The sequence below is a fragment of the Hemiscyllium ocellatum genome, chromosome 17 (genome assembly GCF_020745735.1).
Source record: "Hemiscyllium ocellatum isolate sHemOce1 chromosome 17, sHemOce1.pat.X.cur, whole genome shotgun sequence".
Taxonomy (NCBI): Eukaryota; Metazoa; Chordata; class Chondrichthyes; order Orectolobiformes; family Hemiscylliidae; genus Hemiscyllium; species Hemiscyllium ocellatum.
In genome coordinates this window covers 41,177,482-41,189,818 of record NC_083417.1, presented here as the reverse complement: position 1 = coordinate 41,189,818, position 12,337 = coordinate 41,177,482, and the positions used below count along the sequence as shown (strand labels likewise).

The 12,337-nt window shown below is 39.9% G+C and overlaps 1 protein-coding gene across 2 annotated transcripts in view; it reads right to left on the bottom strand.

Annotated features, from left to right (window-relative positions):
• Positions 1–12,337, bottom strand: part of lonp2 (lon peptidase 2, peroxisomal) — a 106,702-nt gene that overhangs the window by 17,091 nt on the left and 77,274 nt on the right. For both annotated transcript variants that reach the window (XM_060837696.1, XM_060837697.1), the window contains one exon: positions 257–396. In XM_060837696.1, the coding sequence (XP_060693679.1) occupies positions 257–396 (140 nt within the window). The remainder of the gene's footprint in view (positions 1–256; positions 397–12,337) is intronic.

Sequence of the window (12,337 nt, the reverse complement as noted above, 5' to 3'; positions counted from 1 at the left end):
ACACTACGGGCAATTTAGCATGGCCAATTCACTTGACCCGCACATCTTTGGACTGTGGGAGGAAACCGGAGCACCCGGAGGAAACCACGCAGACACGGGGAGAACGTGCAAACTCCACACAGTCAGTCGCATTGAGTCGGGAATTGAACCCGGGTCTCAGGCGCTGTGAGGCAGCAGTGCTAACCACTGTGCCGCCCATTTGCTTTAGATCCATTTCCCACTTGCTGAAGTAACAAAACTTTAAATTCAATTTTACCTCCATTTCATAGATGGGGGCTCCTAGAATATCTTTTAATGCATGCCGATCAATCACAATTGGCATTTCAGGAGGCAATGCAAGGTCAGTTGTATCAGTGATGGATTCCGACTTGGTCATCTCATGGACAGCCTCTTTTCCTGTAATAAAAGTAGAAAATTAGTACTTCTATAAAAATATACCTTAACTATCTTGCTATAAATATCTTATCAAGACAGTGCCTAGAACAAGGGCTGCAAATGGTTGCAAAAGTCATTTGTTCCTGAGAAAACAGAGGAATGACACAACATAGCAGAGTTGATTTCAAGGTTTTTTTCCTTGCAGCCTGGAGGTCTTGATACAAGAGTTGGATTGCAGGAGAGGTATCTCTATCTGTAGCAGACCAGGAAGCCATTCAAACAAACTGAGTAGGAGATACAGCAGATAGACAAGGAGGTCAATGCAGGAGTATAGTCCTTTGACACAGCATTGTCAAATTCAAGTACTTTACATGAATGGGCAGGCTAGTGAAAGCATATTTTAAATGTCACAATCCATCAACTGCAACAATAACTTCAAACACTGTTCAGCACATCACACTATCTTTCATGAACCAACAATTTTCATCCATGTTCATACCTCGCCTTCATAGCTTCACTTCATCCTCAGTTAGTATTGTTGGAAGCCTCACACCCACATTCATAGCTTATACACACAACCACAAAGACAGGTGCATTGTTCAAACACATTACACCATACCCATTGACTGATGCTTTTCCTTGCAGAACAGGTAACGCATAAAGGTAGTATGGTTGTTTGGCTTCATTCTGATGAAAGAGACAGTGGCTTCCCATTTTGGCATTGCTATGACTGAGGTTGTGGGGTGGGCTTCCCATACACACTGTGCCTTACTACAACCCTATTCTTGTGCCCTTCTCCTTTCAGCTATCCAAGCACTGCTACCTTGTTCATGCAGTGGTACAATATAATAAAGTGCCATTAGAACAAGACAGACAATGATAAAACACTAACTCAATCCGACGTTCATAGCCACCACCTCAGATAATGTACTGCCACTGTGCATACTTTAGAGTGAGTAGTGTAGAGGTGGGATCTGCATGTGTTGAGTCACGGGGCATTATGTGCTATCTGCCGTTGATTGCTTGATGTACCTACCTACTGACTTTACATCTCTTCTGTGAGTACACAAAAGGCTCTACAGTTTCACACCTCTTTAAAAATTCTGCTTTTCTATTTTTACTACCTAATTGAATAACCTCTTACTATCTGACATTGTTATCTTGTCTTTAAGACATCTGCATCTCTTTTCAGCATCTCTACGTCCTCCAAATAGCTTATATTCTTACCTAGCTTTGTATCACCAGCAAATGTTACACTCAGTTCCTTTAACAAAGTCATTAATCTGGATTGTAAATAACTGAAGAATGAAATAGAAGAGTTAGTGTTTTTGATGATGTAACAGGTAGGTAAAAGAGCTAGCAGATATAATATACTTGGATTGCCATAAACGATTCAAACCATTAACAATGCTGATATGCAGTGTAAAAGCTTCACAGAGTTGGGGTTAATTTATCGACATAAATGGAGGATTGGTTAAGAAACAGGCAGCAGAGAGTCGGAATAAGTGAAGTATTTTCATATTAGTAAACTGCAACCAGTGAAATGCCAGAAGGATCAGTCTCTGGCCCTTAGTTATTTACTTAGTAAAAATAGAAAAGCAGAAGGGCCACTGGACTCAAAACATTATCTCTGTTTTCTCTCTACAGATGCTGCCAAACCTGTTGACTTTCTCCATCAATTTCTGTTTTTGTATCACACACATCATTTCAATAGGTTAATATGGTGCACTTGCTGATTTCTTCTCCTGTCTGGGAACTCACTACATGAATTTACATCACTGAATTTCTTCTTGATTTGACAAGGTCCAGTAAACCTTGCTTTCAATGGTGCCCAGAGACAGGCCACAACATTAACACTATGCCCCCTTCCACAAAAATTCAAAACTTTAGCTTCTGTCTGCTATAGTTTTCATTGTTTATTGAGCCTCCTTCAATTATTTCTGAGCCAACTCACATACATTGTTTAGTTTCTCTTGGAAATTTAGGACATTGATTGAACACTTTGCTTTGGTTAAATAACTTTTATTTAATTAATTTAAATAGTTCTCTTATTTGATGTCAATATATTTGTTCGAATGGACTAAATCCTACATTCTCTAGAATTTAGAAGGTTAAAGTGTGATCCAACCGAGGTCGTCAGGATATTAACAGGAAAAGACAGGGTAAAAAACTATTTCGGCTGGTTGAAGATTGAGAACCATGGGACATAGTCTAAAAATTAGGGCCAGGCCATTCAGGAGAGCACTTCTGCATGCAAAGAATAGTGGAGGCTTAGAACGCTCTTCCTCAAATGGTAGTCAATGCTATTCAATTGTTAAATTTAAATCGGAGATGGACAAATTTCTATTGAGTAAGGGTATCAAGATTCTATGGGCACAAAGGAGGCAAATGGAGTTAAGCCACAAATCTGCCTTGATCTTATTGAATAGCGGAGCAGGGTCAAGGAGCTAATCACCTACTCCTGTTCCTCTGCTCATATAATATCCCTAAGGGCAAATAGTAACAAAGAAATTCCCTTATCTCAATCAATCGGACTTTCTTGACATTAAGCTCTAATTATTGTCTTCAAAGTTTGAGTTAAAAATCATACAACACCAGGTTGTAGTCCAAAAGGTTTATTTAGAAGTACAAGCTTTCAGAGTACTGCTCCTTTGTCAGATTGGTACTGGGGCAGGATCATGGGACGTAGAATTTACAGTAAAACATCAAATGTCATACAACTGATGAAAGGTATTGAACAAACCTAGATTGCTGTTAAGTCTTTAATTACTTGGAATGAGGTTGCAGGTTTAGATTCATTAATTTGTAAATCCCAGAACGTCTTTCAAGTCACATTCCTGAGATAACAATGTTTTATAAAAAAAAGTGACATCTCAGCTCTGACAATGCATTAAAGGTATGAGGTTAGAGTCTGTGAATCCAACCCTTGAGTCAGACCGGTTCTATTTCTGAATTGAAAAGTGTGGTGCGAGAAAAGCACAGCCAGTCAGGCAGCACCTGAGGAGCAGGAGAGATGATGTTTTGAGCATAAGCCCTTCACCAGGGTGAAGAGCGTATGCTCGAAAAGTCATCTCTCCTGCTCCTCGGATACTGCCTGACTGGCTGTGCTTTTTCAGCACCACACTTTTCGATTCTGACTTCCAGCCTCTGCAGTTCTCATTTTCTCTTGGTTCCATTTCCAAAGTAGGAATTGATAAAATTGTGTGTGTGTGTGTGTGTGTGTGTGTGTGTGTGTGAGTGTGAGTGTGAGAGAGAGAGAGAGAGAGTTTGATGTGCACGCAAGTGTGACAGAGAATACGTCTATGAGAGGATGTGCATGTGAATGCGGGGGTGGGTGTGTGCATACGTCTCAGACTCACGCATCCCCCACACTCTCTCACAGGCATATACTCCATCACACATGTGCGTGCACACATACACTCATGTACACACACGCGCGTGCACACACACACTCTCCCTCACGCACAAGCATGCGCGCACACACACACACACACACACACACACACATATATATATAAGTCTATGGGGTGAATTTGCAAATTTATATTTGCAGGAATGAAAATCAAATAGAATAAAACATATTACCTTTAACAAGGAGTTCTAAATGCACAACGAAAGTATTATTCAATTAATCCAAAATCATTCCTTCATAAATTGAAAAGAAAATCAGCTTTTGCAGAGGGCCCAAAACATATCCTTTCTATAGTACCCTAAAGTACCCCTTATACAGTACTCACTATCTCTAACATCTCGCTAAGTTTAAATCACGTGACTTTAACTTATGGACTGGAGTCGCAGATAGTGTCTTCCTGGAGCTATAATGCAACACTAAACCTTAACCCATTCAGCTTTATGTAACTCCTGTAGGGTTTTTACCCTAATACGTCTAGCCTCAGACTAACATTAACTCTTTTCTCCAAGGTAATCTAGTTTCCCAATATTGAATCTTTCTCAGGAGTGGTGGTCTATGCAACTATCTTCATCCATGAATTCAAAGGACTACTCAAAGTAATACTAAAAAGAAAACATTTCTCTTTCTCAGCTGTGACCTTTAGTTTAACAACCCTCTCCTAACCTTCCAAACTGGATGTTAGGTTTGGTTGGTCATAAAATTCTACCAAAACATTCAAAAATCCATTAATTCCAACGGTGCATCAGGACCGTTAAAAGAAGCAAACACCCCGTGTCTGCGTGGGTTTCCTCCGGGTGCTCCGGTTTCCTCCCACAGTCCAAAGATGTGCGGGTCAGGTGAATTGACCATGCTAAATTGCCCGTAGTGCTAGGTAAGGGTATGGGTGGGTTGCGCTTCGGCAGGTCGGTGTGGACTTGTTGGGCCGAAGGGCCTGTTTCCACACTGTAAGTAATCTAATCTAATCTAATCTAAGTAATCTAATCTAATGTTCACAGACACACTTAAAGGTTAATTATTAACTTCAGACATAGAAAAATCCATGTCTCTCACTGACCCAGAATCCAAGATCCAAAACTTGTAACAAGAAATATATACCAGTAAGTTGTGCACCCTCAGAAAGGAGAGTTCACATCCAGAGTGAGACGTAGTCCAAGTGAACATATAGTTCGGGGACATTGGGAATAGAAGAAGTCAATCTTCCTTGTCTTTCTATATTTTAAATTTCAGCAGTCTAGTTAAAAGATTAATAAAGTAGCTGACTCAGCAGACTGAGGGACATTTACCATTTAATCACCTGAAAGCAGATACCAAGTCGTGGGCATCATAGATGTGACTGCAAGGGGACCAGGAGCTGGGAAAGAAATGGATACACATCCTATTGAAAGAGAAGGTGGGGTTACCTCGTTAGTAAAAAAAAAAATCAAATGAAATGAAATGAATATCAAGAAATGATATGGGCTTAGGAGACATCGAATCTATGTGAGAAAAGTTAAGAAACTGGATAGCAAAAAACCTTGTGATAGGAGTTCAGTACAGACCTCCTTGCAGTAAGTAGGAAGAGGGGCAAGAAATAAGATAGAAAGAGTATGTAGGAAGGCTCTATAATCATAGGGGACTTTAATATGTGGTTGTCTGGGAAGATCTGTTTGATAGTGAACCCCAAGAAAAGAAATTCGTGGAATGTATACGATATGATTTCTTGGAACAGCAAGTGGTACAGCCCACCATGGAACAGGCAATTCTGGATTTGGTGACCTGTACTGAGGCAGGCTTTTTCAGGATGGCATTCAGTGGCTAGTGGAGTTCAACATGGGTCAGTGTCATGACCACAACTATTCACTACACATTAACAATCTGGATGAAGACATTGTTGCCAAGTGTGCAGGTGACACAAAGATAGGTGGAGAGCAAGGTACTGTTAAGGAGGTGGGGAGGCTGCAGATGGGCTTGGACAGATTAGGCCAGTGGGCAAAGAAATGGCAAATGGATTACAATGTGGGCAAGTGTGAGATTATGCATTTGGTAGGAAGAATAGATGCATAGACTATTTTCTAAATGGGGAAAGGCTTTGGAAATCTGAAGCACAAAGGGACTTAGGAGTCCTAGTTGAGAATTATCTTAAAATTAACAAGCAGGTGCAGGCAGCAGTTAGGAAGGCAAATACAATGTTAGCATTCATTGAGGGCTAGAATACAACAGCAGGGATGTACTGCTGAAACTGTATGAGCCTCTGGTCAATTCAGACTGCATTTGGAATATTGTGAGCAGTATTGGCCTCGGAGAGGGTCCAGTGGAAGTTTACAAGAATGGTCCTGGGGATGAAGGGTTTGTTAAAGGACAAGTGAAGGACTCTAGGTTTGTATTCATTAGAGTTTAGAAGGATGAAGGGGGATCTAACTGAAACTTACAGAATACTGAAAGGCCTGGATAGAGTGGACATAGTGAAGATGTTTCCACTAGTAGGACGAGAACCCAAATGGACAGCCTCCGAGTGAAGGGCTGATCCTCTCGAACTGAGTGAACAAATTTCTTCAGCCAGAGAATGTATCTGTGAAACCCATTACCACAGAAGGCTGTAGAGGCCAAGTCACTGAATGTCTTTAAGACAAAGATAGGTAGGTTCTTGAGGGATCAAAGATTATGGGGAGAAGTCAGGAGAATAAGATTGAGAAATATATTAGTCATGATTGAATGTCAGTGCAGACTCAATGGCCTAATTTTGCATCTAACCTTATGGTCTTGTGTAAATCACAATCTGCATCATGAGCTAACTTGTCTGCAATTCCCTATTTTCTCTCTCCCTCCCCCTCTTGAATACTGGTTTTACATTTGTTAACTTCTAATCAGCAGGAACCATTCTGAAATCTAGGCAGCTTCGGAAAATCAATATTGCATCTATTATCTCCAACAATGTATTTTAGAATACCAGAATTCAGACCTTTAGGTCTTAAACTTGCATTGGCTTTAAGTATCTCCAAATCTTTTTCACTGGTATTAATTAACTCAAGTTCCTCAATCTTCTTAGTTGTACTACTTGGTTGTACTCTAATAATGACATGCACATTGTATACATCAACTGTGAAAATGAACAAGACATTTGTGCAACATCTCTGGCATCTTCTGTCCATACCTCCATGGGACGAATGTTTACTTTAGCTACTAATTATTACATACTTGTAAACAACACTAATAATCAAGCTTTATATTCCTAATTACCATACATACTCGATTAATATTCGATCTCATGTAAAACCTGACCCCCTATTTTGGGCCAAATAACCTGGAATTTTCTATATATCTTGTGTAGAAGTCGACTCTAGTTCTTCACAGTTAACAAACAACGTTGATGAGTCAGCGTGCTGGCTGTCACGTCTCACTCCAGCTTTCCAGTCTGCCGATTGTTCCGCTTCGCTCCCAGTCTTCTCCTTCACTGGCTGTTGTGTTTTCAGAATTGCCAAATTTTGTTTTTTTTAATTCGTTTAGAGATCAATTGGTCTTCTGCTAATGATAGGGTATGGATTTTGACGGGCATGAATTTCAGCCCCTTGAAAGTAGTATCAATGTAATAGTTGACCCCATAAATTTAATCTTAACAAGTAGTCAAAAAAAATTTGACTATAACTCGAGAATATACAGTAGTTGACTCATTTACCTTTTTCTTCTTTGGTTGCCTTTTGTTGGTTTCTAAAAAAATTCCAATCCTCAGAAATACTACAATGCTTTGCAACATTATAAACACTAAGTCACAAGTGAATCCTTCTTGTCAAGTGTTTGTTTTCACAGTGTAATTTCTAAAAGAACATGCTTCAGTGCTTACCTGTAAAATATTGCTGCTGAAGAGGAGCAATTTCTAAAGACTCCTCCTCTTAAGTAAATAGTTTCACAGACAGACACTTAGAGTCATAGAGATGTACAGCATGGAAACAGACGCCAGGGAAAAGACCTTTTCTATTTATCCTATTTATACCCCTCATAATCTTGTAAACCTCTATAAGGTCACCCCTCAGCCTCCAACACTCCAGGGAAAAAAAGCCCCAGCCTGTTCAGATCCTCCAATGCTGGCAACATCCTCGTAAATCTTTTCTGAACCATTTCAAGTTTCACAACATCTTTCCAATAGGAAGGAGATCAGAATTGCACGCAATATCCCAACAGTGGCCTAACCAATGTCCTGTACAGCAGCAGCATGACCTCCCAACTGCTGTACTCAATACTCTGACCAATTAAGGAAAGCATACCAAACGCTTTCTTCACTATCCTATCTACCTGCGACTCCACTTTCGAGGAGCTATGAACCTGCACTCCAAGGTCTCTTTATTCAGCAACACTCCCTAGGACCTTACCAATAAGTGTACAAGTCCTGCTAAGATGTGCTTTCCCAAAATGCAGCACCTCACATTTATCTGAAGTAAACTCCATCTGCCACGTCTCAGCCCGTTGTAATCTGAGTTAATCCTCTTCGCTGTCCACTACACCTCCAATTTTGGTGTCATCTGCAAACTTACTAACTGTACCTCTTATGCTCGCATCCAAATCATTTATGTAAATGACAAAAAGTAGAGGGCCCAGCACTGATCCTTGTGGCACTCCACTGGTCACAGGCCTCCAGTCTGGAAAACAACCCTTCACCACCACTCTCTGTCTTTTACCTTTGAGCCAGTTCTGTATCCAAGTGGCTAGTTCTCCCTGTATTCCATGAGATCTAACCTTGCTAATCAGTCTCCCATGGGAAACCTTGTCGGACGCCTTACTGAAGTCCATATAGATCACATCTACTGCTCTGCCCTCATCAATCTTCTTTGTTACTTCTTCAAAAAACTTAATCAAGTTTGTGAAACATGATTTCCCACACACAAAACCATGTTGACTTATTCTGCACTTGCATAAATATTCTCTCTAAATTGAATTACTAATGAGTATTCACTTGGTACACAATGCATTGCAGGATGTGATTAAATAAAAGTTTGTTTATTGCAAATTGTTGTCATTGAAAACACAGAATTCTTCAAGACTACTTTTAGAAGGCTTAAAGGAGGTCAGGTTTATTTACATGGTAGCTCTCCTTCAGCCATTCTCAGGATACTTTTGGGCAAGTGATAGCTGTAAAGAATTTATGGAAACAAAAATGATGAATGGGATTAAAAAAAGCTCTTCCCAATACATTATATCAAGTATCTAAGGTTTTACTGGGAGGGTGTATGCCCTACTACGCAACACTGAAGTTTATTAGTGTATTGAACATGTGCCACCACCTGGAGAAGTCAACATATATCAGCTGCTGGCATCTGTGGGCATGAAGTACTTCTGGTGGCTATTCCGAAACATTAATGCCAGGTATCCAATGATTATTCAGAGGAGCAAGCAGTGTGCTGGAGTTGCAAATTAACTCCTCCAACTTTCATATTGAGAATTTTGATTAGATTAGATTTCCTACAGTGTGGAAACAGGCCCTTCGGCCCAACCAGTCCACACCGACCCTCTGAAGAGTAACCCACGCAGACCCATTTCCCTCTGACTAATGCACCTAACACAATGGGCAATTTAACATGACCAATTCACTTGACCTGCACATCTTTGTGACTGTGGGAGGAAACCGGAGCACCCAGAGGAAACTCTAAACAGACAGTCGCCCGAGGCTGGAATCAAACCTGGGACCCTGGTGCTGTGAGGCTGCAGTGCTAACCACTGAGCCACCGTGCTACCCGATGTCTTGTTTCTATCCAGTGCAATGTAGAATAGGAAAATGAATATTAATGATACAAGATTAAGTAATAAGGGTGACAATGAATGATAATAGATTCTCATCACCCAGCAATGAGAATTTTGCCTCCAAGTACAGAACTTGGAAAACGCAACTTGCTGGTCTCGATATTGAGAAAGGCCTCACTCAACTTCTCTCACAATTCTTCCAAATTTCATGCCTTAGTCCAGGTTGCTCAAGGTCTGGAAAGATTCCACCCAATATATCTGAAGTACTATCTGTATTGGAATGTAATCATTTCACTCGCACACAATTCAAATGGATAGCAAATCATGGATGAAAATAAATTTGAGTTTGAAAGGAAATTGTATTAAATATTTCCTCCAGATAGCTATTATTTTCCAACCTTCTAAAGCTCTGCTGTTAAATCAATTTCAGTCATGGCTAATCCATCCAGAAAGGATGCCTTCTGTTTTAGACTTCTCAACTGATCTCTTTCTGAATTTCATTTCTATCAATAGTACTCAATAGCATTATTTTCATAAGGTCAATAATTATATTCAACATCGACATATCAACGACTTCACTGTATTTAAGACTTTAAAGACCTCATTGTAGAAATACAACAGTAATAACAGTTATGTTTCCTAAATAACAGTATATCCAAAAATGCTCCAACATACATTTGACATATTGATAATATCTGAATACCCAGAGGAGGCTAATGAATTCATTTACAAACAAACATACTAAACCATGCACAGAAGACAAGAAAGAACTTGAAGTAATAATAAACCAAAACTCAATCACTTACATCAATTCAATTTCAGTGCCTACATATCAGGCCTTGGAGGCTGAAAAATTTTCAGCCCTGTTTAATGTCCTAATAAAAATGTATCTTTATTACATATCTGTTTAATTTATATTTTAATTTCATTTCCTGAAATTTAAGAAAGCCCAATATTCTTTTTCTCACTAGTATATAGTATTACCTCAAAATCATTTTTATTACGATTTTCACATCAATTAATGGTCAACTTTCAAAAGTTAAATACATGAAAAATGAAACAGCTGTTATTTGAATGAAGCCAAATATCAAATTACAGATAATCAACACAACATCTAAAAGTGCTTAAGGCTGTGTGCACCTGCCTCTACATGTCTAAACCAATTCCTAAAACTATCCTGGTTGACTTGCCCTTGGTCACAGAAACTCTTGACAGGGAAAATCCTAAAAGACCAGTGGCTACAACAACCATCATCTCTCCTGAATGTCTGGCTGGAATTTTTAGACAATGCTCCCTAGTTATAGAATCCCCAAACAGGGGAAATAATTTATCTACACTGTTTTTTCCTGTTAATATCTTGAAGACTTGGATCAGACATCCCTAGATCATTTCAATTCGAGAGAAACACAGAACATTACAGCACAGTACAGGCCCTTTGGCCATCCTAGCCAATCTGAAGCCCATCTAACCTACAATATTCCATTATCATCCATAGGTTTATCCACTGACCATTTAAATGCCCTTAAAATTAGCAAGTATACTACTGTTGCAGGCAGGGCGTTCCACACCCTTTCTACTCTGAGTAAAGAACGTACATCTGTCCTATATTTATCACCCCTCAATTTAAAGCTTTGTCCCCTGCAATAGCCTACCGTGTGGAACCTTATCAAACATTTTACTGAAATCCATATACGTCACATCAACCACTCTACCCTCACCCACCTGTTTGGTTACCTTCTCAAAGAACTGAATAAGGTTTGTGAGGCATGACCTATCCATCATAAACCTTGTTGACTACTGCTATTCAAATTATTCCTTTCTAAATTATTATAAATCGTATTTCTTATAATCCTTTCCAAAATTTTACCCACAACTGAAGTAAGACTCAGTGGTCTATAATTACCAGGGTTGCCTCTACTCCCCTTCTTGAACAAGGGGACAACATTTGCTATCCTCCGGTCTTCTGGCAATATTCCTGTAGATAATGATGACAGAAAGATCAAAGCCAAAGACTCTACAACCTTCTCCCTAGCTTCCCAGAGAATCCTGGGATAAATCCCACCTGGCCCAGGCGACCTATCTATTTTGATACTTACCAGAATTGCTAACACCTCACCCTTATGAACCTCAATCCCATCTAATCTAATAGTTTGTATCTCAGTATTCTCCTCGAAAACACTGTCTTTTTCCTGTGGGAATACAGACGAAAAATGTTCAGTTAGTGCCTCCTCGGACTCCATGCACAACTTCCCAATACTGTCCTTGACTGCCCTAATCTTACTCTACTCTAGTCATTCTTTTATTCTTGACATATCTACAGAAAGCTTTCGGGTTTTCCCTGATCTGACCAGCCAAAGACTTCTCATGTCCCCTCCTGGCTCTTCTTAGCTCTCTCTTTACGTCCTTCCTGGCTAACTCTTAAGCACCCTGAGCCTTCATGTCTCATCTTCCTCTTCACAAGAGATTCAACTTCTTTAGTAAACCACTACCCCCCCCCCACCCCCACCTGACACATATATACTTATCAAGTAGTAGCTGTTCCTTGAGCAAGCTCCACATTTCAATTGTGCCCATTCCCTGCAGTTTCCTTCCCCATCCTATGCATCCTAAATCTTGCTTAATTGCATCGTAATTTCCTTTCCCCCAGCCATAACTCTTGCCCTGCAGTATATAACTATCCCTTTTCCATCACTAAAGTAAACGTAACTGAATTGTGGTCACTATCACCAAAGTGCTCACCTACCTCCAAATCTAACACCTGGCCAGGTTCATTACCCAGTACCAAATCCAATGTGGCCTCGCCTCTTGTTGGCCTGTCTACACACCGTGTCAGAAAACTAT